The sequence below is a fragment of the Lycium ferocissimum genome, chromosome 3 (assembly GCF_029784015.1).
Source record: "Lycium ferocissimum isolate CSIRO_LF1 chromosome 3, AGI_CSIRO_Lferr_CH_V1, whole genome shotgun sequence".
NCBI lineage: Eukaryota > Viridiplantae > Streptophyta > Magnoliopsida > Solanales > Solanaceae > Lycium > Lycium ferocissimum.
The window spans coordinates 59,450,946-59,475,536 of record NC_081344.1 but is presented as its reverse complement, the minus strand read 5'-3'; the positions used below and the strand labels follow the sequence as shown (position 1 = coordinate 59,475,536).

The 24,591-nt window shown below is 36.6% G+C and overlaps 2 protein-coding genes across 2 annotated transcripts; one reads left to right on the top strand and one right to left on the bottom strand.

The window, feature by feature from the left end:
- Positions 1 to 9,090: 9,090 nt before the first annotated feature.
- On the top strand, positions 9,091 to 12,481 carry LOC132051148 (xyloglucan endotransglucosylase/hydrolase protein 31-like). Its single transcript, XM_059442420.1, has 5 exons — positions 9,091 to 9,338; positions 9,809 to 9,909; positions 10,021 to 10,238; positions 10,816 to 10,959; positions 12,248 to 12,481. The coding sequence occupies exons 1-5, from the start codon at positions 9,140 to 9,142 to the stop codon at positions 12,462 to 12,464; spliced, it is 879 nt and encodes a 292-aa protein (XP_059298403.1). The 5' UTR covers positions 9,091 to 9,139; the 3' UTR covers positions 12,465 to 12,481.
- Positions 12,482 to 15,970: 3,489 nt separating this feature from the next.
- On the bottom strand, positions 15,971 to 17,842 carry LOC132050707 (uncharacterized). Its single transcript, XM_059442080.1, has 4 exons — positions 17,620 to 17,842; positions 17,166 to 17,379; positions 16,385 to 16,856; positions 15,971 to 16,078 (listed from the first exon to the last, which is right to left on the bottom strand). The coding sequence occupies exons 1-4, from the start codon at positions 17,840 to 17,842 to the stop codon at positions 15,971 to 15,973; spliced, it is 1,017 nt and encodes a 338-aa protein (XP_059298063.1).
- Between the last annotated feature and the right edge of the window lie 6,749 nt (positions 17,843 to 24,591).

The following is a 24,591-nucleotide window of genomic DNA, read 5'->3' as shown; positions in this document are numbered from 1 at the left end:
ATGTTTTTGAAACTCAAGGACGTTTTCTGGGCCTTTGTAAATATTCGACGTATATATATGCAAGAAAGCTTTTGCCCGGTTCAATTCACCGTTTTTTATTGCATAATATTCCTTTATCTTTTGTGTTTAAGGATTAGAATAATCGCGGACTTGGTTTCAAACTCTTCCGTTGCGTGTTATTGCCTTAGCATGCATTTTTGTTTTAGCAAAAAATAGAATTTAAAGTAGTGGTAACTCGGTCTCAAGTTTCACCGACATATGATATTGCCTTAGTACCGAATTTCAAAGACGATACCCAGACCAGTTGGTAACCGTTAACAAGTTAATGATTATGCAAAAGATGCAAAGGCCTTATTTTTCTATTTGCGAACTCAGACGTCTCTAAGTCGCATTATGTAATCGGGTCAGGACTCAAATGACTTTAGACCTCGTTTGGACCGTAGTCTGCTAAACAAGCTGAGTTGTAGTTTTGGGTTTTTAGACCGCAGTCTTTAACAATTTAAACCATAGTCCTTCATATTTTAGACCGCAGTCTTTTAACAATTTAAGCTTTTAGCCTTTAGTTTGTGCATTTCGGATATTTGGGGTCCGAAAAATAAAACAAAAATGTAATATTAATGCAAAAGGAATAGTAACGGCTAAAATGATACTTTGAGAAATTTCCAAGTTTATTGATTGAACCGGAGACAAGATTACAATAGTAGCCGCGGCGAGAACGAACTAATCGGGCACGATTCAATCGATCGTTTGGCCCTTACAAAAGGAATCCTATCGCTCAAGCCTTGGCTTTGAATAGGTCTCGATTTGCCCCGAGTAGGATAGTTCCCCAGTACTGGAGTCCGAAGTATGAGGTTTTGAGTACTATTGATCCATCGTGGGCAGTCCCCCAGTCCCCGGTTCTTGACTGGTCTTTTTAGTTTTAGCCACACGCTGTATGGCACTGCCTCATTAAAAACCATGCCGGAAAACCCACATCGGGACAAAACTGGTCGAAGGGGAAAAGGGTGTAGTACATGCTTTTAGTCCTAATTCTGTGAATTCTCGACTTCCATTACGTTGTTTTCGATGTCCACTTCGACATATGCCTGCATGGTTAGACCTAAAAGAATGGAAAGGTAAAGATTGTTCATACCTTAGCAGTAGTATCGATTTAGGTGCGCCATATTCCAGTTGTTCGGAAGTTGTTTTCCGTTTTTAGACTCGAGCTAATATGAGTCGTTCCCGGTTATGCCGATGACTCTATACGGTCTTTCCCGATTCGAGCCCAATTTCCCTTCATTGGAGTTCTCCGTACAGTCGGTTCAGGCTGAACAGTGTTGGGCGCTCGATTCTGGCTTTGTAATTGAGCTATGACCGCTTGTTGGGCCTGCAGTTGTGCCACAACCGTTTCTAATTGATTCCTGAGTTATTGCAATGTGGCTCCGTTGCTTCCATCTGCATACGCGTTTTGAGAGTGAGGATTAGCTTCATTTGGATCAACTGGGGTACGTTGTTGTTGGGCACCCCGTTGTCATTTTCCTCATGGTGGCTTGATTCAGCATGAAGGTTAACGGAGTGAGGGTCTGACACGTTGAATAGCCTTGAAAATAAACTTAAAGAATAAGCGTAAAATAACGTGCGTTATCGAAATTCGTATAAATCCACCACTATTATCCTAGGCCCCACGGTGGGCGCCAAACTGTTTACCCTTAAAATGGATAACAATTGAATTTGTACACGAAGCGAAGGATCTGCGGTTTGATTTAATACGAATGACTATTGATCGCTATATAATAAAGCAAATGCGAGTAAAAACAATCAAACCACAGTAAAGCAACAATTGGCCTTGGGAAGCGACCGATCCGATGGCTCGGGTCCTGGGGACCGGGCTCGTGCTACAGTGGTTAAGTAATGAACAATGATAGAACACTTAGAAAGAAAGATGGATGAACACTTAAAATTAAATTGTATTGCTCTGTATGTTTGTGCGTGTGTGGAACTGGCCCAAGAAAAAAGGGGGTCCTCCTCTTTATATAGTAGAGGAGTCCTAACCCTAGTACAAGTCTAAATAAGATATAAGATCTTCAGTTATTGACAAGCGAAATTGGTGCCGCAATATCCGGTTGATGGCGGATATCTCGGCCCTCATTTATCATTGTTAACCGCCTCCTCGTCCTACCTCGATATTCGGTTATGTCCGACCTCAATGACCCGGGGTCAGTCGTGCTTGACCTGGCAACGATTCATCATTTGATCTCGACCCCGACTGGATTCGTCCAATCCAGCAACGACCATCATAACCTTAAGTTTCTTGTTGGGAAACCGAGGATACCCTTGTCCTCGGTTTTGCCCCTATACAAAGTGTCTTACCAAACTCGCTGCCTTTGTACTCTAAATTTGCAACTGTCATTGAGGCATCTTTGCTGATGCCTTTAGCTTTTACGAATCAGAACCATTTTGATTTTATCATATGGGTTGGATCTAATTTGATTCGTCAAGACGGACTGTTGAGACAGTATCAAAAGATAAATTTGTTTTTATATAGGAAAATGACTTGGAATCAAATTTTAGTTTCGTCTATTATTCTTTCACAAAAATCGATAACTCAGTTTAATCAAGCTAAGGAATTTTAAGCATGGAGGCAGTTACGTTGCATGTTTTAACTTCCATTTTATTTTTCACCTTAGTGTATACTGAGTTTATTGTGAGTGTTTCACCTAAAAAAGGGTCAGTGTTCCTGCCTTTCTTTACTTTTGAGATTTGTGGTAAATCGTTTATTTTTTCATTTAAGATATGGTAAAAATGTGATGGGAAATGGATTTCGTGTCGGCAAATTGGCGTCTCTTGTCAATACAATACCTATGCGAAATCTTTATTCACATAAGAGAGCGAATGACGTAATACCTAGTAGTATTCCCCATCAAGACATGCCATGTAATTTCTGGCACTTAGTTGCTCATATCAAATTTGGTTTACACTTTATAGAACTTGTGCACAATAAGTCAGTGGTGTGACGAATAATTTTTTTTTTTTAATCATTAATTAGAGGTTTTGGATTTGAATTTTGGATATTGAAAGCAGCCACTGATGCTTGCATTAGGTTAGGTTGTCTGTATCATTCCCCTTGGAGTATAACCCTTCCGCAGACCATGCTAATGAGGAATGTTTTGTGCACGGGGCTGCCCTTTTTATCATTAATTAGAAGGTCATTTTCCCTTTCTTTCTTTGAGACTTGAGGTACATCATTTTTTTTTTTAATTTAAGATATGGTAAAAATATGATGGGAAATGGATTTAGTGTCAGCAAATTGGGGTCTCTTGTCCATATATATTGGCGTTATAGGTCAAAGTCAATACAATACCTATAGGAAATTAAATATTTATCCACACAAGAGAGCGGATGACGTAATCTTCCAATTGTATGCCCCGTCAAGACATGCCATGTAATGTTTAGCACTTAGTGGTTCACTAGCAAACTATGCCCGTGCAATGCACGGGATTCAACATGATTAATTTGGTTACTCAATTTAGTTAGTCTTTATGGTTTGTATATTTTACAAAGGATACCGCGATTCTCCTTAGTGAATCTCCATATTTTTTTTTCTTTTCGTCTTATTTTCCCCCTTAATTTCTCAATTGTTATTAAAATTTGTCTTATTTTGGTTATGTCCGCTTCCTATTTATATTTAGTAAGTTGACAATTCAAATATCCTACATGTCAAGTTTATAATCACAAGATTCAAGGATATTTTATTATATTATACACATTTTTAATTTAGAACCACAAGATAGTCTATCTTTATTTCTTAAACTCCGTGTCTAGTCAAATGTAGACACTTAAATTGAGACAGAGGAAGTATATGCCAAATTAAGGAAATGAAAGTACAATTGAGACACTCATGACACGCGGGGACTTAAAAAGTAAACACACAGAGGTAGTATTAATGTTAAACTTCCGAAACGTACACATGTTAGCTCCGACTTAGTACAATTTCAGTTGCTTTTTGTACAACTTATTGTTGGTGTGTTCGTCCACTTGGGCGTTTGTTGTTAAAAAATAAAAAAAAAAATTATCTTATTTTGGTTATGTCCGCCACTTTTATATTTATTAAATTGACAATTCAAATATCCTACATGTCAAGTTTGTAATCACAAGATTCAAAGAAATTTTATTACATTATATACATTTTTAATTTAGAACCACAAGATTTGAAAGTTTATCTTTATTTCTTAAACTCCATCTCTAGTCAAATGTAGACACTTAAATTGAGACAGGGGGAGTATATGCCAAATGAAGGAAATGAAAGGACAATTAAGATACTGCGGACCTGTGAGGACTTAAAAAGTAAACACACAAGAGATAGAATTAATGCTCAACTTCTGAAATGTACACATGTTAGTCCCTGCTTAGAATACAATTTCAGTTGCTTTTTGTACAAATTATTGTTGTATTCGTCCACCTTGGGCGTTTATATATAAGAAGAAGAAGAAGAAGAAGAAAAATATAAAATAGAAAAATAGACATATATTGTTAGTAATGTCAAGCATAGTAATGTGGAAAAGTAATATGGGCCGAAGGTAGTACTTCATTTATTAATTCTTAAAGAACGTGAAAAGTTAAGTAATGTGGCCAAGTAATATGGGACGGAGGAAGTACTTCATTTATGAATTCTTAAATAACGTGAAAAATCAAAAGTGAACAAATAAAAGTGCACGGAGGAAATAAATATGTGTCGGAGAATTAAAATTGAAGTGCATACATGTATACATGAGAAGAGAATAAGTATTCAGCAAGAACGTGAAAAGTCAAAAGTGAACAAGTAAAAGTGCACGGAGAACATAAATATGTGTCGGAGAATTAAAATTGAAGTGCATACATCTATACATGAGAAGAGAATAAATATTCAGTACTATGACATATATCCACATGATTTTATTAATTCTTAAAGAACGTGAAAAATCAAAAGTGAACAAGTCAAAGTGCACGGAGAAAATAAATTTGTGTAAGAGAATTAAAATTGAACTGCATACGCCTATATAAGAGAAGAGAATAAATATGCAGCAAGAACGTGAAAAGTCAAAAGTGAACAAGTAAAAGTGCACGGGGGAAATAAATGTGTCGGAGAATTAAAATTGAAGTGCATACGTCTATACATGAGAAGAGAATAAATATTAAGTTTTATGACATATGTCCACGTGGGATAAAAAAATAGTTGGATAAAGTGCACTAGTTATATAGCTTATGGTACAAACATTCATTGAGTGTATAATTTGTAAAGCTTTTGGTACAAGTATTTGATGCTGTGTTGATCCTCCTTAGAGGCTTATATATAATAGAAAATATCAAATTTGATTTACACTTTATAGAACTTTGTGCACAATAAGTGATGGATAGAATTTCACTATAGTAATAATTAAAGATTTTTAACTTGGATCTTAGAAAATAAAAATAAAATCTTTGATAACGAGCGATTTTCTTTATTACGACGCGAATCTAAATTAATCGGGAATGTAAAATTGATATTAGATAGAAACCCAAAAAAGCTTTAATGTGAGAGAGCGCGGATGAACCAATGATAAGGTTACAATCTACCGCAAAAAGATGTGCGAGTTCAACTTCTCTTTTCTGCTCCCAATTCCCCCCGCCCCCCCGCCCCCCCCAAAAAAAAAAAAAAAAAAAAAAGGAAGAAAAAAAGTAACGGTTGTAGTAATTCGCTCGAGTTAATTCCCACCGTTCAGCCACAAGTTGTGATCAACCTGCCATTTGGAAATGCATATGCATGGGCTTACTCTTGCATCCATGCGATGTAAGTGCTTAATCACATGAAGTTTGATTTGTTTTGTAAGTCATATGCGTTGTGATTAGATCACACGAAAGTCATACAACCACAAATTATGACCTAAAATTTTGTCATACCGCAAGGGTTTGATTCACTAAGAGACAACTATGTTCGAAGAATTTAATTTGTATCTGCGAACACCGAATTTAACTTTACCATCGGTCAGTAAAAAGGTAATTATAAATAATTATTCATGACAAGTAAAATTTGTAGATAAGTAAAAGTTGTACACTGAAGATAAAATGATACTATCTATTATGACAGATACATTGCGTATTTCAGGGATCTAATAAATACAACCTTGTCTATGAATGTTGATGAAACTAGAGAGGATGGTGACAGTAGTGTAAATCCTCTCTCCCTTCCCTTAAAATTTTTCTTGAGGACAACCTCACAAGGAAGTACAAACTACATAACCAATTGTCGTCCTAAATATTGTACTCTCTCCGTCCCAAAAAGATTGTCCTCTTTTGACTTGATACAAAGTTTAAGAAATAAAGGAAGACTTTTAAAAAGTGTGGTCCAAAATAAGCCTTAGATATTTGTGTGGCTGTAAATCAACACATAAAGTTAAATTGTTTCTAAATATAGAAAGGTGACAATCTTTTTGGGACATACTAAAAAGGAAAGGAGGACAATCCTTTTGGGACAGAGGGAGTAGTATAATAACACACTAATGCCGCCCATTTTTTGGTAGACAATATGAGTAAAATATACTCCCTCCGTTTTAATTTATATGAACCCATTTGACCGGGCATGACATTTAAGAAAGAGGGAAGACTTTTGAAACTTGTGGTTCAAAATAAGCCTTGAAAATTTGTGTGGTCAAATCATTCATAAAGTGAATTTGTTTCCAAAATAGGAAAGAGGTCATTCATTTTAGCACAGACTAAAAAGGAAATAGGTTCAAACAAATTGAAATAGAGGGAGTATTTTGTTAGCATTTCATACAAAACTTGTTGCTTCCAAACGCACACGCAAGTATACGTGGTCGTACAACTAATATAGGATATAAAGTCCAGATATCGTACCCACAGAGACTTAGATATTATACTGTTCAACTAATTCAAATTCCATTGTAACTATTCAAGAAAGTAAACAAATCAATATGCATATTTTGTGACTGAGACACTTGTGACGAAGACTGTAAGGTTTATCAGATGAGAAAGAGTTTCAGGGTCATGGCTTTCGACAATCCAGTTAGTCTTCAGATAATTCTACCTATCTTATTTCCTGGGTTACTAGTTGATGGGTTGATGTTAACTTTATGATATTCTTTCGAACTACTCACAAGCCTGTAGATGCTACTCTTGACGTCTATATTTCTATGATCGCAAGAAGTAACTAGAACGCTTTTATATCTCCGTAAGTAGGGGTAAAGGGTATATTGCTATCCTCAATAGCGAAATGATTAAATCGAACAACTCTCTATTTATTCTTATTACGTACGTGAATTCCCTCTTCCAAGTCCAATTCACGCACCACAGATAGTGTCTTATTAGTGATCAAGTAATTAGACAATTAAGCACAAGAATAAATAAGCAACCCAAAATTTGAAAATTCAATCGATAGAAATTGCCACCAAACCAACTATCATGTCTTTGCCACAACCCTAGAATACGGAAGTTTAGCTACTCATGATTCGAGATGAAGAACAAGAATTCATGAGTAATCTTGGGTCGAATAATGAAAAATAAAGTAAAACCTAGAGAGAGAATAAGGATGACGGCTTACAAGTCTTAAGAAAATCCTAACATGTCGTTTGCAATGATAAAATCGTCTATTTATAGTCTAGGTTAAAACTAAAATAAGTAGACCAAATCCCGAACAAATTAGGACAACTGGTCGCCGACGTGCGGCACCCCTTCGACGCGAGGGTGCCAGAGAAGAACAAAATTCTGACTGACTGTGTGTCTGAGTGCGGCACCTCTGCGACGTGAGGGTGCCGTGGATCTGCCAATATTCTTCAACTTCAAGTACACTTGCAGCACCCCTGCGCCGTTAAGGTGCCGCGGGTTGATTCAGTGTTCCTCGAAATTCTTTCAAAAATCGTCAAAATGCTCGGAATTCATCCAAACTTCCTTGTGGGACCTGAAAAACACAAATACCCCAACATAAGTTCAATTCCACCAAATCCAATGCAAAGGTACGATTAAAGTACTAAGAAACCGAGGGGAAATGACGCAAACCATAGATATTTGTGCCAAACAACACATTGGTTTAGTCTTTTTAATTTTTGTTGCATGGTGTTTTTATTAGTTTAACTATTAGGTATTCGAAATTTAATCTAGTACGATTAATTCAAATTCACGTCTTATATGGCTCATTAAAGATCTCTATTAGCAATATTTTCATTCTCAAGCTTCGAATCTAGACATCTCATTAAGAGTGAAGGATGTGATTCAGCCCACCACATTCCATGATGATAGGTTAAATTGTAGTAGTACCTTTTTACTTGATTTTGGTCTATATAAATTAGGCCCTGTACAAAATCATGTCAAAAGGTAATAATTGAACCATATAACCGAACTGCAAGTAATTTTTTGATGATGTTGATATAAGACAAAACCAAGTGAAAGGCTTAGAGCAAAACTGTTGATTGAAAAGTCTGTCGCTGTAAGACATGCAGTGCTACGCCACAGCCACAAGAATTACAAAATAAAAAAATAATATAATTAGTGAAGGAAAATACAAAAGGTAAAGATGGGAAAACGATTTGCTTTAAGAGAAAAAACACTTTCTGCTTCATCATCCCTTTTTTCTAGCTCTCCATAATGAAAAATCCTAACAGACTGAATTTTCCTCTTGAATAAAGAAATTAAGGATCAATAAAAAATGAAATAAAAAACGGAAGAAGATGCTAGTGAGCAAATTGCTTCTTTATCTGTTCATCAATATGCATCACAAAACTGTTTTCTTTATTTGTGTCTGATGAAAATATGTAAGACGTTCCCTTACGTGTGAGCTTAATTCTTTTTTTTCATGGTCAAGCATTTGGAAGCGGTAAAATTCATTCCCAAAATCTCTATCTGCTCTATTACCATGTTAAAGTGTGTGAGTATCTCATTTAAACTCCTTTTTTCCAACCTCCTTATCACTCATCTAATTATATATTCTCAAAAAATCTTTAGATATAACTCCTTTTTGTTCCACCTCCTTATCACTTCAGTTTTTTCTTTAGTGGGAACCTTATTTATACCCTTGTCTACTTCCTCTAATTTCAAGCCAAAAATACTCATCATCATTCTCAAACAGTGCAATATATTGAAGCACTCAGTTTCCTTTTTATTCACATTGCATTAAGTATTTTACTTGTTAATTATGGCTACTTTGCTTCTTTCTCTTCTTGTGCTTTCCTTATTCCCTCCAAGCAATTCAATGGGTCCCCCTTCTCCTGGCTATTATCCTAGTTCTAGAGTTGGACCAGTACAGTTTAAGCAAAGTTTTAGAAACTTATGGGGTCCTCAACATCAGTCACTGAACCAGGATACCTTAACAATTCGGCTTGATCATAATTCAGGTCCTCATATACCTCTTGTCTCCATTTTTTTTCCTATGAATTAATGTGGGGCATATTAGACACTATCTTGTATGAGTTCCTAATCTTCTTTTTTTATATCTTTTTGGTCTGGGTGAATTATTTGTTTTGGTGAATTTATACCACTAGACAGTGTGTCGCGGCCTTTTATTATTATTATTATTATTAATAATAATAATAATAATAATAATAATAATAATAATAATAATAATAATAAATCTCAACAAGAGTTAAGTAACGAACAAGAATGATAGTTTAGAAAATTAAATGATAGTTTCATGATTTTTGTAATTAGAAAATAATTTTATATATCGGCTATCATTTTTAATATTGATGTCGTAAGTCCCACGAAATGTACAGAGAGTATAGTAGTATTGGGCTAGTGGCTCTCATTTTTTATATATGTAATTTCGAAATTCTTGGATTTATCTTTTTCTTGCTTTAAAATGCAGGGAGTGGCTTTAAATCTCAAAGAGATTATCGATCTGGTTTTTTTGGCACGTCTGTCAAGCTACAACCTGGTTACACTGCTAGAATTATTACTTCTTTCTACGTGAGAACCTAAAACCCAAAACATTAAAAAAAAAAAACTGTCCTGCTATAGTTTTGTTAAAATCCTCATGAGATTTCTAATAATTGATTTTATTTTTAATTATTGTAATAGCTTTCGAACAGTGAAGACTTTCCAGGGCATCATGATGAAATTGATATTGAGTTCCTTGGGACGACGCCAAATAAGCCATACATCTTGCAAACAAATGTGTACATAAAAGGAAGTGGAGATGGTCATATTATTGGGAGAGAAATGCAGTTTCACCTTTGGTTCGACCCAACTAAAGGTTTTCACAATTATGCTATTCTATGGAACTCCAATGAGATCATGTTAGTCCATCTTATTTCTCTAAGCTTTAATTTATTTTAGTCTTTCTCACTTAATTCTTTTTATTCTCCATTAACTATAAAAGAGAATCATACATGCATGTACGCATGCACTGCATAATGCGCATAGATAACAACAAATCTAGAGCGGGTTCAAGTGAGTGAATCCACTATTTTAGACCCACTCAATCAAGAAACACATCAACGCCCTCTTAATTATTTAACGTACTGAACCAGTGTACGTACTACAAAAAGTTTCTCAACGTTAAGATAATTTATCAATAACGACAAAACAATTACGTAACAAAATCATTAAGATTAGTTTAACATAGATAAAAGATTTTGAGTAAAATCAAGAAAAAAGTATTAAAATAACTCAGAGCCTACTGCTTTTAGTTGCTTTTAAGTGACTAAGATAATAATTATGCCACTTTCTCCCCCAAAAAAATGTATTCTTATTCAAGAACCGAACAACGCTAATGCAAGCAACAAGACCCCACTCATAGATGAAACGAACCTTTTTTTCGCTGTTTTTTTTCTAACGTGTCTATGACATTGTCTCTTTGATTGTGATGTGTAGATTTTTTGTCTATGATGTTCCAATCAGAAGGTACCCTAGGAAAAGTGATGCAACGTTTCCACAAAGGCCAATGTATGTGTATGGTTCGATTTGGGATGCTTGGTCATGGGCTACCGATGATGGAAGGATCAAAGCTGATTATAGGTAAGGGTGTCAAGTGGGCCGGGCCAGCCCGAACCCGGCCCGGTAAACCCGGCCCACCACCGGCCCGGCCCAAACCCACTAAAAGGTGTGAGGGGCTTCTGCCAGCGCGATTAGAGGGTCGGCCGGGACAAAGTGGACAGCCCACCGGCACCGCCCACCCGCACTTACGGTTGATGGCTCACGCGGCACCGGCCCGGCCCGCCCACTTCAAATTTAAAAAAAAGAAAAAAAAAAGATAAGTACTACATTTATTACTAATAATAAGTATTTTAAAAACATTATATCCCAATAAATTGGGAGTCTCTTTTTACTGAAGACTTTAGTTTTCTTTAAAATTATATTTTAAAGCTAGATAATCTTGTTTTCTCAACAAATATAACTTTGATACATTTTCGATATAGTATGTATTAGATTTTGGTAGTACTTATCTCAACAAATATACCTTTGATAAATCATTCAGTTCGATTTCATGCCTTTTCACAAGTGTCTACGCAACACACCGGTACCCCCCTCCACCCCCCACCCCCCCTAATAGGCTAATACCCGACGCTTCAGACTTGTGGAGATATATGTCACCACAATGTTGACATTTAACATGTTCCTCATTTACTCGCTCAAAATGCATCCACACCGCACTTGAAGTTGATCTTCCAACTCGAGGAGAAGGTGGAGGTGAAGTAATGTCACTATTTGAATAACAAATTTAGATAAAGAGAGAATTGTGGAAAAATTGTGTGAAAATGAAGAAGAATGGAGGGGTATTTATAGTTTGAAAATATGACCAAAGTGAAGTTATTCATAAATTTGTGGGTTCAAATAAAATTAGCAACGACTAGTTTTTAAATTTACAATGGCTAGCTTTTTGAATTTGACGACGACTAAACTTTTTTTTAATTTAGCAATTTTATCATTAGATGTAAATGTTAATTTTATTATTATTAGTAAATGTAAATGTCTATTTTTGTATTAGAACTTTAAAAAAAAAAAAAAAAAAGGGCCCAGCCCACTAACTATAACCCGGCCCGGCCCGGTTAGCCTGAGGTGTAGCCCCTATCCGGGGTGGGCTAGGCTGGACACCCTTTTCCCTCTCCAAGCCCGGCCCCGACCCGGCCCCCTAACTTACGGCCCGGCCCGGCCCCGACCCGGCCCCTTGTGGCCCACCTTAAAATGGCCCGGCCCGGCCCACTTGACACCCTTAATTATAGGTACTATTGAATTGCGTGACTGTCTCTAAAAGTTAAACTGCTAAGAAGGTGCAGAATTATTTACTTTGTTATATTTTTAATAGGTACCAACCTTTCATCGGAAGATACAACAATTTCAAAATAAGTGGTTGCACCACCAATGATAACCCTTCATGCCGCCCGCCTTCTGGCTCTCCGTCGAGGTTTGGCAGGCTGAGCCGCAAGCAGAATGATGCCATGGAATGGGTGCAAAGGAACTATAAATTGTATGATTATTGCCACGACCCCCAAAGAGACCATACTTATACACCAGAGTGCTAGGGATGGAGAAAAGGAAAAAAAAAAAAAAGGTATAGTAGTGTATGTGTATAAATGAAATTTTGACCAAAATAAGCTATTATTTAAACCAATTCACCAAAATAATACGTTTTTAATTTTTTTTACAGAACTAGCATAAACGTATTCCTGAGTAACGTATTAGGCATTATTTTATTCAAAAAAATTCGACGGAAAAATAGTCTAGGGTTAACGGTGTTAAAAGCTAATTCGTGATCGTGAGTAACGTATTATGCCTAATACGTATCCCAAGACCACGACTATTAGTTGTCTCTTCATTTAAAATAACGACATCGTTCAATGTTTTCTAATATATGTGAATGTATACAATCGAGAAGTAAACGCTCATTGAACAAATTTTCCTTTTCAACCTAAAACCCTCTTCAAAATAAAACCCTAGCATCACTATCATCAAGAGAACAACAAAATTTACTCGATCCATATATTATTTTATCTATCTCTGCAAATTGATTTTGTTCCGATGATATAGATTGTGACGTTTATTCAATTTTTTGCCACAAATTTTAAATGTGAAACTTTCAAAGCTCGATTTTTGTGCGATTTTGCTTGCTAAAATCGATGAAGTAACAGAAACTTTTTTTTTTTTTTTTTAATTAAAGGCCACTAGGCTTTGTGCCCCCTAGTGGCTATTTTATTAATAAAGGAAAGGTTCAACAAAAACCAAATGTCTTTGAAAACGTGAAAAACAACAGAAAGCAAATAGACTAAGCTAAGTGAAAAGGAAAGTGCAACCATAAAGTCAATCGAGCGGCTCGAATCTTTCCTTGACGTTCGGTGATGATTTGGCCTTGTCCCTCCACAAAATTCCATCTTTGAAGCTCCTTGAACACATCTTGTTGCTTGATCTCCTAAAATTTCTCCCATTTGTACTTCGGTATTTGTGTCGATTTGGGTTGAAATTGCTCCGAATCTGATCTAATATGGTGTGTTGTTTGTTGATGTGTCTTCATTGTTTCCAATTTTGTGGTGAGTTCGGACTTTCTGACTTTCTCCGCAACTTCGATTTTTATTTGAAATTGCTTAGAAATCTGCTCCGATGTTATGTGTTGTTTGTTGATGCGCCTTCATTGCTTCTAATCTTGTGGTGAATTCATGATCTCTCGACTTTCTCCGCGATGGTTTGCGTTTGCGTGTATGGTATACATTTCTAGACGCCTCTTCGATCAAGAAAATGTCCTCGCTTGAACAATCGGGGTTTCGAGTTGCAATTGTCATTGTGTGTCGTTGTTCGTGGAACAGATACTGTGATTAAGGTATGTGTTTTTTCACACACTAGTATAGTGGAAGAATTCTGGATTACGTTTCAAACTTTCAATTTCTGGATTAGAAGATAATGGTATGACGAATTTCCCCCTTTATCTTCAAAAAAATGTAGTATTCTTGTTTCTGTGTTTTTCGTTTGGGAAAATACAGAGTTTTTTTCTCTGTTTTTTCACTTTCTTAAGAAGATGTGATGTTCACATTTTTATTGGAAAACAAGCATAGAAGTTTCATAGAAAATATTCACTTGTGTAGGTATTTTTGTTTTATGGCGGAAATTAATACATATCGATGGATCCGGTCCACTCGAGTCATCCGTATTGAATGAACAACTCACCCATAGGTCACGGATATATGGGATGGAAAGGATAATGTGATTTTGAATACAAGGAGATGTGATGGAAATTTTTGGGACTTCGTAAAGGAACATCCAATTGATACACGAGTCTTGGAAGTGATTAGACTATCGGGATTGTACGGTGTTTATAGATCTCATCGACCTACTATTGATCGTAGTTTGATTACTTCATTAGTTGAAAGATGGCGTCTCGAAACTCATACGTTCCACTTTAGGACTTGAGAAGCGACAATCACGTTGCAAGACGTAGAGGTGTTGTATGGCTTACCCGTGAATGGTGATCCAAAGATTGGGAATGAGTTGGCGAGGAGCCTAAGAGGATTGAAAGACATTTGTCAAAGATTATTAGGTTTTAGTCCACTGGAGACTTTAAAAAAAATAGCCTCAAGGTATCTTTTACTTAATCAACACATGCTACGACATCCAAAATTACTTGACACGGCAACACAAGATATGGTCAATCAAGGCTAGATGCTATATGTTTTGGATGATTCTTTATGATGATGGCGGATACATCTTTTAAGTAATTTGAAGCTTATGTACTTACCTATGCTCGAGGACGTCAACACAATAGGATCTTACAAATTAAGGGTAGGCGACCTAGCGCTTGTATCACTATCTTTGTAAGGCCTCACAGAGAAATGAGCAACATGAGATAGCGGGATTCCTACCACTACTACAAGTATACCTAAAAATATTAATAAAAGTATTAGTACCGTATCTATAAAAAAAAACTTGTTCAATTCCTAAACGTATAGTTCTCTTTCTTCTAATTAGATTTTTCTAACCTTCTTACATGGAATGTCCTCCTAGAGTATACATATAGTTCTCTTTATTTTCTTTCTAGCTAAACGATAAGATTTTTTATTTCCTTTTTGCTATAATGAAAAAAATGATGTTGATTGTTTTAGTTTACTGGGGCAGCTGGGGGCTTGCATTAAATGATGCTGAAATTAATATTTTTTCTTTAGGTTTGGGCATGGGAGAGAATTACCGTCCTCATATTTTTTTTATTAAACAAAGGGACGCGAATGCTGGTTTACCTAGGGGTCCACGCGCTACTAGATGGTTTGCACATTTTAGTTGGACCAAAACTACCCAATATGTGTTGAAAGTTTTTAGGGATGCACTTGATTCCATGACGGAGGATCATGTACAATGTTGTATTAGTTTTGTTTTAATTTTCATGTATATTGTAATTGTAAGGACTCATTCGATTTATTTGTTTCATTTAGTTTATTTGGGAACCATATTCTGATGAATTAATTGAGAGCCTTCCCGATTATTGTCGTGTTGGACGAAATATATGGCGTGCTAGAGTCACAATATTTTGTTGGGATGTTGTCGAGGTTCACTTGCCTGATCGAGTTATGAGGCAATTTGGAATGATACAGGAGATACCACCAACTCTGTTTCCATTTGATCCCACACATTTTAACCACGATCGTCGGGGAAGGCCAAATACAAATTGGGAATTGGAGCATGCACAATGGTTACCATTTTGGCACCAACGACTTCGATACGTTATTAATGCACGTCAATCATGAACCACTTCGGTACGATGACCCCTACCTTGTTTGGTTCGAGGACGCATTACTCGTCTTGTTATTGGTAATCCTACTTCGCGTCCTCAGCGGCAACAAGGTTATGTGCCTAATGCAACGGCTTATGAAGCAATGGTAAGTGGTGCATATTTATTTTGGTTCAACAATCCTACATGTTTCTTGTATATGCAATGTGAAAATCGTATCGATGATCGCCTTACACTAGTCGTAGCATATTAATAACTTCCTTTGTCTTTGTTGTTTCGGTTAAAAGATCCTACCAAGTAACTAATCATTTATAAATTAATCTAGTGGTTCTTAAGTTTAGTTTCAGGTGAACTGTTTGATAGATGGTATATTACAACTTGTGATATACTAGCCACGTCTTTCTCCTTTTTGAAACTATGATGCATGCTCTGCCCATAATTCTCAAGCAAATTTGTGTTAAAAAGGTACTGTTTGGTTCCATGAAAATGCATTTGGGACAGAGTATTACTGTACTATTCTAAAGATGCTTGATTTTGATGTGGTTTCACACAGGTGCGTTATATTCATTCAGTAGTTGATAAAGCAAAATCACTCGGTGATCGCCATTATTTGAGGAATTTTATATGTTTCGTGCAATGGTGCGGACTGAAGGTGAAAAGTGCTTGACATATGTGCACGAGGCTGATAGAATTCATTTACAAGCCGATTATAAAAAAGATGGGGTACATGCTGACCATACTCGTCTTATAAAACCTGCATCTCACAACCCATAGACTTTTGTTTGACGTTACCACCTCGAACTCTTTATTTTTGCGCAAACTCCAAATCGTCACGGCCCGTTTCAATTTTGCTTTGCTGCTAAAATACATATTCTTTTCCAAGTCTTTGTTGGCATCCTCGGACCAAGCTAAACAACATCCCATCTCAGATTCTCGTGTAGAAATGAAAATATCTTCCTCGTTCTCCAATGTCGTAAAGTAGGGTATATCATGACATGGAATTTCGGACACACCATGACCAAATTGATTATGAGGATTTACACCAATATTATTTTGAAGTAAATCTCCACTATCACCGATATATTCATCAGGTTCACTTTCTCTTTCACTCTCTTCATCCTCTCCTGAAGGGTCGTCATCCTCTGAATTTTCAGAGCTAATTTCAGCATTTGCATCATTATACATATCAACGCTGGCCTCAGCTTCTCTGTGGAGAAAAGGAAGAAACCATATTAGTAAATTGTAGTAAGATTGTAGGATATATAAGCAAGTTTTTTTCTTTTAGCAGAAAATTTATACGAGTACGAACACATTTAAAAGTTAAAAAATGCAACAATTTTGAGGTTTCTAATAAACCTGTTCTGGCACTAAATAATTGAAGCAACAATTAAAAACATGTAAAAGTGCAACAATTGGCGGTACAAATATCTTCTGGGGAGTGCATATAATTTGAATAATTTATTTGTTGAAAATATATAAACCTAAGCTATCAAAAAAAATCTAATTTGTTGCTTACCTGGCCTCATATTCTCCGTGGCTACTACTAGTACGTCTTTGACTACTTGAGCCTTCATCAAATGATCGATGATCATGCGTGCTAGGACCTGCACCAAATGATTGACGGAAACCATGTGTCGCACTATATGATGGCACATTGGTGTGAGATTGATTATAGAAATTTGGATTGTCATGCATCGGTAATTGCTGGAATGATGGTTGAATAATCGGTTCTGCAAAATGAGGCCCGATCGGCCATAGCAAATCCATAATTTTGAGCCAACAAATTCATGTGATAACCATGCTGACCACTCATTTGAAATACATTATTTTGATTTGCTGGTTTGGCCTTTACATAAATCTCCAAAATATTTATATCGATCTTATCCGCAAATTTTTTATGGGTATGGTGAAAAATTGTAGCAAGGACTGGTCATTCCCAATTTTAAACTCAATGAACCTTGTATTGTTACCTTGAAATGAGCATGGATATTTTCCAGAAATATCAATTTGAATATTTTCACTATTTGTCCCCATCTTCTCATGCAATAGTTCAACCAATTCAGCATAGTTCGTTGAAATAAACATGCTAACAATCATTTTGGCACCTTCAGTATACCTGAATCCGTTCATTTCAGTAATTATTTCGCCACCCCAATACAAAGCAACCATCACATTATGTTCAAAATTAGCCATCTTTACTCCTACACGCGAAAATAAGACACTTATTATTATTAATAAAACAGAAAAATAAATTAAAACTATAGTATTATTTTAACATATTACAACATATTTGACTTAATTAACTCATACCGTTGAATTTTTTTAATGTTGTTCCAACAATAGGCCACACAAGTAGAAGCTTTGCTGAAAATTATTGGAATGTGTTTGAACATTCGTTTCGATACACTATATTTTATAATGATGCACGGTTTGTTCAAAACGTATGAGGAAGAGGGACTTTAGCAGTGTGTCGTTATTGTGTGTCACGTTTTACAATTAAAACGTAACTATTGATCACATTTTATAGTCACATCGGTGTAAGGATTCCCATTTGCAGGATTCTCTGCAAGATTCGATTGCGCGTGCCTAGTTTGAGTAGAAACGTAACTGTCAGTTACGTTTTATCCTAAAATCGTAACTCCGAGTTACGACTTTAACATCAATCAATGTCAGATTATTTTAAATGAAGAGACAACTAATAGTCGTGGTCTTGGGATACGTATTAGGCATAATACGTTACTCACAGTCACGAATTAGCTTTTAACACCGTTAACCTCAGCTATTTTTCCCGTCAGAATTTTTGAATAAAATAATGCCTAATACGTTACTCAGGAATACGTTTATGCTAGTTCTGTAAAAAAAATTAAAAACGTATTATTTTGGTGAATTGGTTTAAATAATAGCTTATTTTGGTCAAAAATTCTGTATAAATACAGTTCTTTTGGAGTATCTTGAGATGGATCATACTTGCCATGAATGTAATGAAAGAGTAATTGGACCGTACGCCCAAACCTCCAAGGATCTGGAGATTTGGAATTTTACTTACTTTTTCAAATTTGATTTTTTTTGTGGTGGCGGGGGGGGGGGGGGGGGGGGGGGAGGGTCGGGGTTGGGTTGGTGGGGCGGCGTGTTATAATGAAGAGAGTACTGTAAAAGGTCATGCGAATGGCTCCGCAATGGTTTCCTTTCATGAGTGATTTTCTTTGATGATATGGTTTTTTTTAACTAGCAAAAAACTATTGCTACTAATAGAAGATTACATTTGAGAGAGGGCTAGATCATACCTTCTTAAGAGATTGGTTACATTGGTAAACCAATCATTTGAATGAGAAAATGCGGAGTTTGGGGAGTTCTAATTACTACTAGAAATAGAGGTTTTTTCCACCGACATTCAGGAGAAAATTTGTGCTATAAAACATGATATTCCCACCTCATTCTCAGCGAACTAACTCACTGGGAAAATAACGCATGGTGGGAAATAGGTTCTCATTGAAATGCTAGGAAACTTCATAATTTTTTCGTGTGAAATCACTACTATTTAGGTTTTTCCCATCGACATTCAGTGGGAAATAGCCACTGAACATTTTTCAGTAGGAAATCAGTGGGAAAATAGAGATTTTTTTAGTAGTGAACTCCAAACACCAGTAGCACTAAAGGAAAGGGATCACGGGGATCATAGTACAAGATATTTAGTTTACATTTCTTGATCCTAAAAGAAGGGAATTTCAACCTATCCTTATTAAGAAGTCCATTCAAAATCCCAGGGATAGTATTGAATTGAGAATTTATTTGTACATTATCAAAAGTACGGCTTAAGGAGGCTAACTTGTCTAGAACTCTATTAACCTCCCTATAGCAGAGCAGTATTGAGTTGTGATTGCATGGATGCCCTTTAAGTCCTTTGATCTCCTAGACAACATCCTTTTCATGGTGTAGTCCATATGTCATAGATACAGTTCCATAGGAGTACAGAGAATTGCATCTCAACTATGATAGAGCATAAGCCATTGTTAGTGCACCACTTCAAACCAAAAAGGAGAGCCTCTGCCTCAGCTTGGCTACTTATTCCTGGACCTAGACGTATGCTGAAAGCCATGATGATCTTACTAAGCTCATATCTAAGTATTTCACCCCCTCCACGTATACCATTAACACAATATCCATCAGTGTTCAGTTTCAAGAAAGGTGGGGAGGGGTTGATCCATTTGACCACAGTAGAGGATGTATCAATCATCGTCTTATCATCTAGCAAAGTTCTTCCCAATTTTCAGTAGTTAGGATCTTTTAAAGTTTTATTTAATTAGGGACAGATGCTGAAGGACATAAGTCATGGATCTGATGACGGAAGGCTTCCGTGAATCAAATTTGGAGCAGCACTTGCACCTCCATAACTCACATATCACTATGGGTGGTATGATTTTCAGGAGGTATAAAGTAACTGAGTTATTAGTCTTGTAGTTCCAGCAGTCAAACAGCAAGTTCCTCAAAGTGCTATTTGTGTATCTGATGGCTATCCTCCTTGGAAACACTTGTCGAATATTTTGTGCAAAAGCTCCGCTGTAAAAGAGGTGTTCAACTGTTATCACAACAGGTAACATACCTGCACCTAAACAACAACTGCAATTAGTATCAATGTCAATGCCAAACTATAAAATTTTATCGTCAGTGGCGAGCTTAATGTGAATGGCTCTCCAAGTGATGAAGGACATCTTATAAGGGACATCCTTGTGCCAAATTTTAGACTCAAAGTGAGAATTGTTTCTTGTCTACACAGTTTATTGGCAAAGAAGGTAATTTTAGCTAAACGAAAATCTACCATGAATTTGTGTTTACGTTGCCAATTACAACAACAAGAAGTTGTAATTGGCAAAACGTAAAGACAGATTCATGGCTCCTACAATTTCCAGATTGTATTTTTGTTGATCATTTATCGTTTTAGGGAACATCAATATTTTAGTGAAGTGGTGAACTATTCCCCCAAGCTAACTTTCTCTCTCTTTAAATTTTACACTGTATTTTCTCCGAATATCCTACCGTTATTGTACTATTGGAATTAGCCGTTAGCACAATTCCGACATGCTAATGGTGGACCTTTCCTTTCCCCTTGATTGGCCTCCCTTCACACTAAGCAACTTCCAGTTCCCACTATAGTTGTAAATGCTTCCCCCCATGCCATCAATCCCCTGCTTTTCCCAATTCCTTTGCTTTCCCCAATTCCTCTATGGGTAACCCTACTACACCTCTCAATCCCACACCTTCTAGTGACACCCAAGGAAACCTTAACAGGGAAGAGTTGTTTAAGAGGACCTTAAATAACCCTAGTGTTGTTGAAGCCCTAAAAATTTCCTTGTCCTCTAAGCTATATTTACAAACGGGATATCTGGGTCAGATCCAAAATCTCACTGCTAAAAGCATTGACCCTCTTCACCCGTCTCAACTTACATCCACCAGCAAATGAAACCAATTTCAACCGAATATTTCCACTAATTTTGATAGACATGTGAATAACATGATCGACAAAGCTATAAAACAGGAGGTAGCCCCCAATAGATCCAACAACTCATCAACATCAACTCGATGAAATGCAAACCGACAAATCTTGAATTAGTGAAGTGTAACGACTATAACACCTTGTACCTCCTAACTAAGTTACGTTCATGATTCGAGACTTAGAAACCAAGACGGGAAGTGGTTGGATTAAAAATTTCCTTGGAACGGTGAAAGTACGTTTTACGTCAAAATGTACGGGCCGTACTTCTTGGACGTACCTCATATGGGAGAAAATAGGACCAGTGGAATTTGGCATTCCAGGTACGGCCTGAATGTGTGGACCGTACTTCTTGGTCGTACAATTTATATCGAACGTACCTTAAAGTACGGGCCGTACTTTTCATCACGCACCTCACAGACTAAAAATTGTGGTTTCTAGAATTTAACACATGAGGTAGCCCCAAATTGTACGGGACGCACAATATTGTACGGGGATACATTGTGCCCATACTTTCCCCGCTTCAGCAAATAGTATAAATTCGGGACTTCAGTTGTTAATCCCACTTTTCATATTCTCAAGCCCTAACACGAATTTTTTCTCTTCTTACCGTCAAGATATACTAAGGCAAGCCTATTCCAAGCCTTTCAAGTGAATTATAACATGTATGCATGATTTCTAAACAAGAATCCATTGTTCCTAACCTAGGATTTTCAAGAAAACCCCTCTAAGGGATTCAAGATTAAGGCTTTTGGATTCTTCTCCAAATTCAGACCATTAGTTACGAATTTTGGAGCATTAACATGTATGTAGGGTTTCTCTCTACGTGTGGGAACATCATTGTTCTTCACCACTCCACATTTTTCCATGATTATACGAAATTTTACTAAAACTAGGGTTTCCAGTCATGTTCATGAAACCCTAAGTACTAGTACCATGATATAACATGTTGTATTAATAATTCATTATTGTGTTCTTAGTAGTCCATTTTGGATATTGGGAATCTGTTTGTAATCCATGAAAACCCATACTTTGCATTCCATGGGTTCTTAAATGCAAGATATAACTTTTATGTTTGTTTTCATGAACTTCTACATGCTTCCATGTTTTCATACAAGTTATACTTTATATCTATCTTCATGTTACAATACAAACACGAATCATGGTTACAATCATGTTTATATAATTCATGGGCTACTAAGACAATTATATCCATGTTCATGTTTTGGGAGTTGTACAGATTTTTGAGAAGGCTCAGATAGGCTAAAACTACGTATGCCAGCGTAGGATAGGGATCGCTCCACCCAGTTAGGACGATTCCTTCATGTTTACCCATTGCGGGTTATTGGATCCATTCATGTCTTGTACCCCAACAAGGTACATGATGCCACTTGCTTACATGGTGGTTACATGCTAGTTATACTAATGCTCTCCCACATATATCTTTATAGACTTAAAATATCTTATTCATGTTATACATATACATGTAAGATGATATTCATGTTCATGCTCAGTTTACAAATACAATTTCAGTTTCAATTCCGTTATTTCATATGCCATGCTTATTTCATTCAGTCTTTACATACCAGTATAATTCAAATATGCTGACGTCCCCCTTTATTTGCCTGGGGGCCTGCATTTCACGATGCAGATTTACAGGACGATAGATCAGCTCGTTAGGACTTTGCACGTACTAGCTATTGGTGAGCCCTACCTCATTCGGGGTTTTACCTTTATTTGTTTATTGTCAGTTATACAGTAAAGGTATGCCGGGGATGTTGTTCTGGTAAGTAGTTTAGTAGTCAGACTCATGTTAGAGGTTTCATAGACTAGACTAGCTCAGTTATGTCATGTCAGCTATTCGGAGTCGTATAGCCAGTATTGGCTTAACATTTATCATTTAATTTCAGATTTATAATTACTTAACCTATGCTTTATTCTCACCATACATGTTATATTATATTCCGCATCAGTACATGCCCCATGTTGATTGAGCAAGCCATATGGTTCACTCGTTCACAGGCAGCAAGGCACTGAGTACCGTGTTACGTCTAGGCCATGGTTCGAGGCGTGACAATGACCCATTCAATTATTATGCATGTTTTGACCATTTTACCCCCGTTGACCCAGTTCTCGAGGTTATAGGGTGATGCTCATGGAAATTGAAAGAATTAGAACCCTTAAGTGAAAACATTTGACAAATAGTTGATGTTATGGTAAACGAACCTTTTTTGGAATTCCATCAATTCCGTGAGGTTCGAAGGGTTTTTTATGACTTGGTGGGGTGGTTGGTTCATTTTCGAAGGCTTCTGAAGGCGTTTTAGCTACTTGGTTTGAAACTTGACTTAGCTGTTTGGGGGTTAACCAAGTCAAGGTGACCTCCATTGGGAAATCCGAGGTCATGAATAAGTTTGTGGTGTTTTTTTACTTGTGTTTGCATATTTGGTTTGTATCCAGGAGGTCTCGGATGGATGTCGTGATTTTGGGTTGAATTTGGTGAAACCAGAATATTTTTGATGTCTCGCCCCGGCGGGAGAGGGTTTGCCTCTGCGGGTCCACCCAGGCTAGACTTGGCCCGCAAGAGTAGAAGCTGAGTCATTTAATGAGATCCGCCCCAGTGAAGATCGCTAAACAAGAAACCTTATTTCATTTCTCAACTTCGAATCATTTATCCCATTCACCAAAAACCTAATTCAAAGGAGTATTGTGGGTGATTTCTGAAGAAGTGTTGGATTAATCATCTTGGGATAAGTCCTTGTACCTTATTCTAGTATTTAATCATGCTTAATTAGTATCCATGTTGGTTAATAAATTATTAGGGAAAATGGGTTTATGGAAACCTAGGCTATTGATTTAAAACCCTTTTGATCTAATAGAGTATTTATTGATTTAATTACTTTTTACTACTATCTAATCATGGGTTAATTAGATACTAGGCTTACATCTCCCTTTGCTTCAAGAAATCAATCTTGAAATTAGGGTTTCTTTCTAAATTGGGGATTTTGGTGTGATTGGTGAAATTGAAGGACCAATTGTGGTTAGAATTCCATGAAATTAAGGAATATGACTATCTAGATTTTGAGTAATGTAATTTCGCCCTTAATTTCTGGTTTTAACCTTGAAGTTCGTGTAACGACCCGCTAGGTCGTTATGGGGGTTCTGACCATTGTACCCTTTCTAGTACCTTTCCGAAGATAGAAATGTACTAATAATAACTCAAAGATGTAGAAGTCTAACAAATGAAACTTGAATTGTTTGTTATTGCTATGTTTTGTTGAAAAACTTGCTGTGTTCCGTTAGGGGGTGACGTAGTAAAACTAGACCTCCATGGGGAATTCCAAGGCAGCGGGTGAGTCCGTAGCATGTTTTTATGTATATGTGCATGTGTGGTTTGCATTTGTAGGCCTCGAATTGTTGTTGGGACTTTGGATGAAAAAATGGTGGAAAAACTCGA

What these genes read in the sequence shown, in the direction of transcription:
- LOC132051148 (XM_059442420.1), top strand. Translation starts at nt 9,140, where the DNA reads ATGGCTACTTTGCTTCTTTCTCTTCTTGTGCTTTCCTTATTCCCTCCA. An exon ending in GAATTATTACTTCTTTCTAC is followed by an intron (nt 9,910 to 10,020) that starts GTGAGAACCTAA and finishes TTATTGTAATAG; the next exon opens with CTTTCGAACAGTGAAGACTT. An exon ending in AGGATCAAAGCTGATTATAG is followed by an intron (nt 10,960 to 12,247) that starts GTAAGGGTGTCA and finishes TATTTTTAATAG; the next exon opens with GTACCAACCTTTCATCGGAA.
- LOC132050707 (XM_059442080.1), bottom strand. Translation starts at nt 17,842, where the DNA reads ATGGCTAATTTTGAACATAATGTGATGGTTGCTTTGTATTGGGGTGGC. An exon ending in ATATCCATGCTCATTTCAAG is followed by an intron (nt 17,380 to 17,619) that starts GTAACAATACAA and finishes CTCATTTTGCAG; the next exon opens with AACCGATTATTCAACCATCA. An exon ending in GGTTTTATAAGACGAGTATG is followed by an intron (nt 16,079 to 16,384) that starts GTCAGCATGTAC and finishes AATTATGGGCAG; the next exon opens with AGCATGCATCATAGTTTCAA.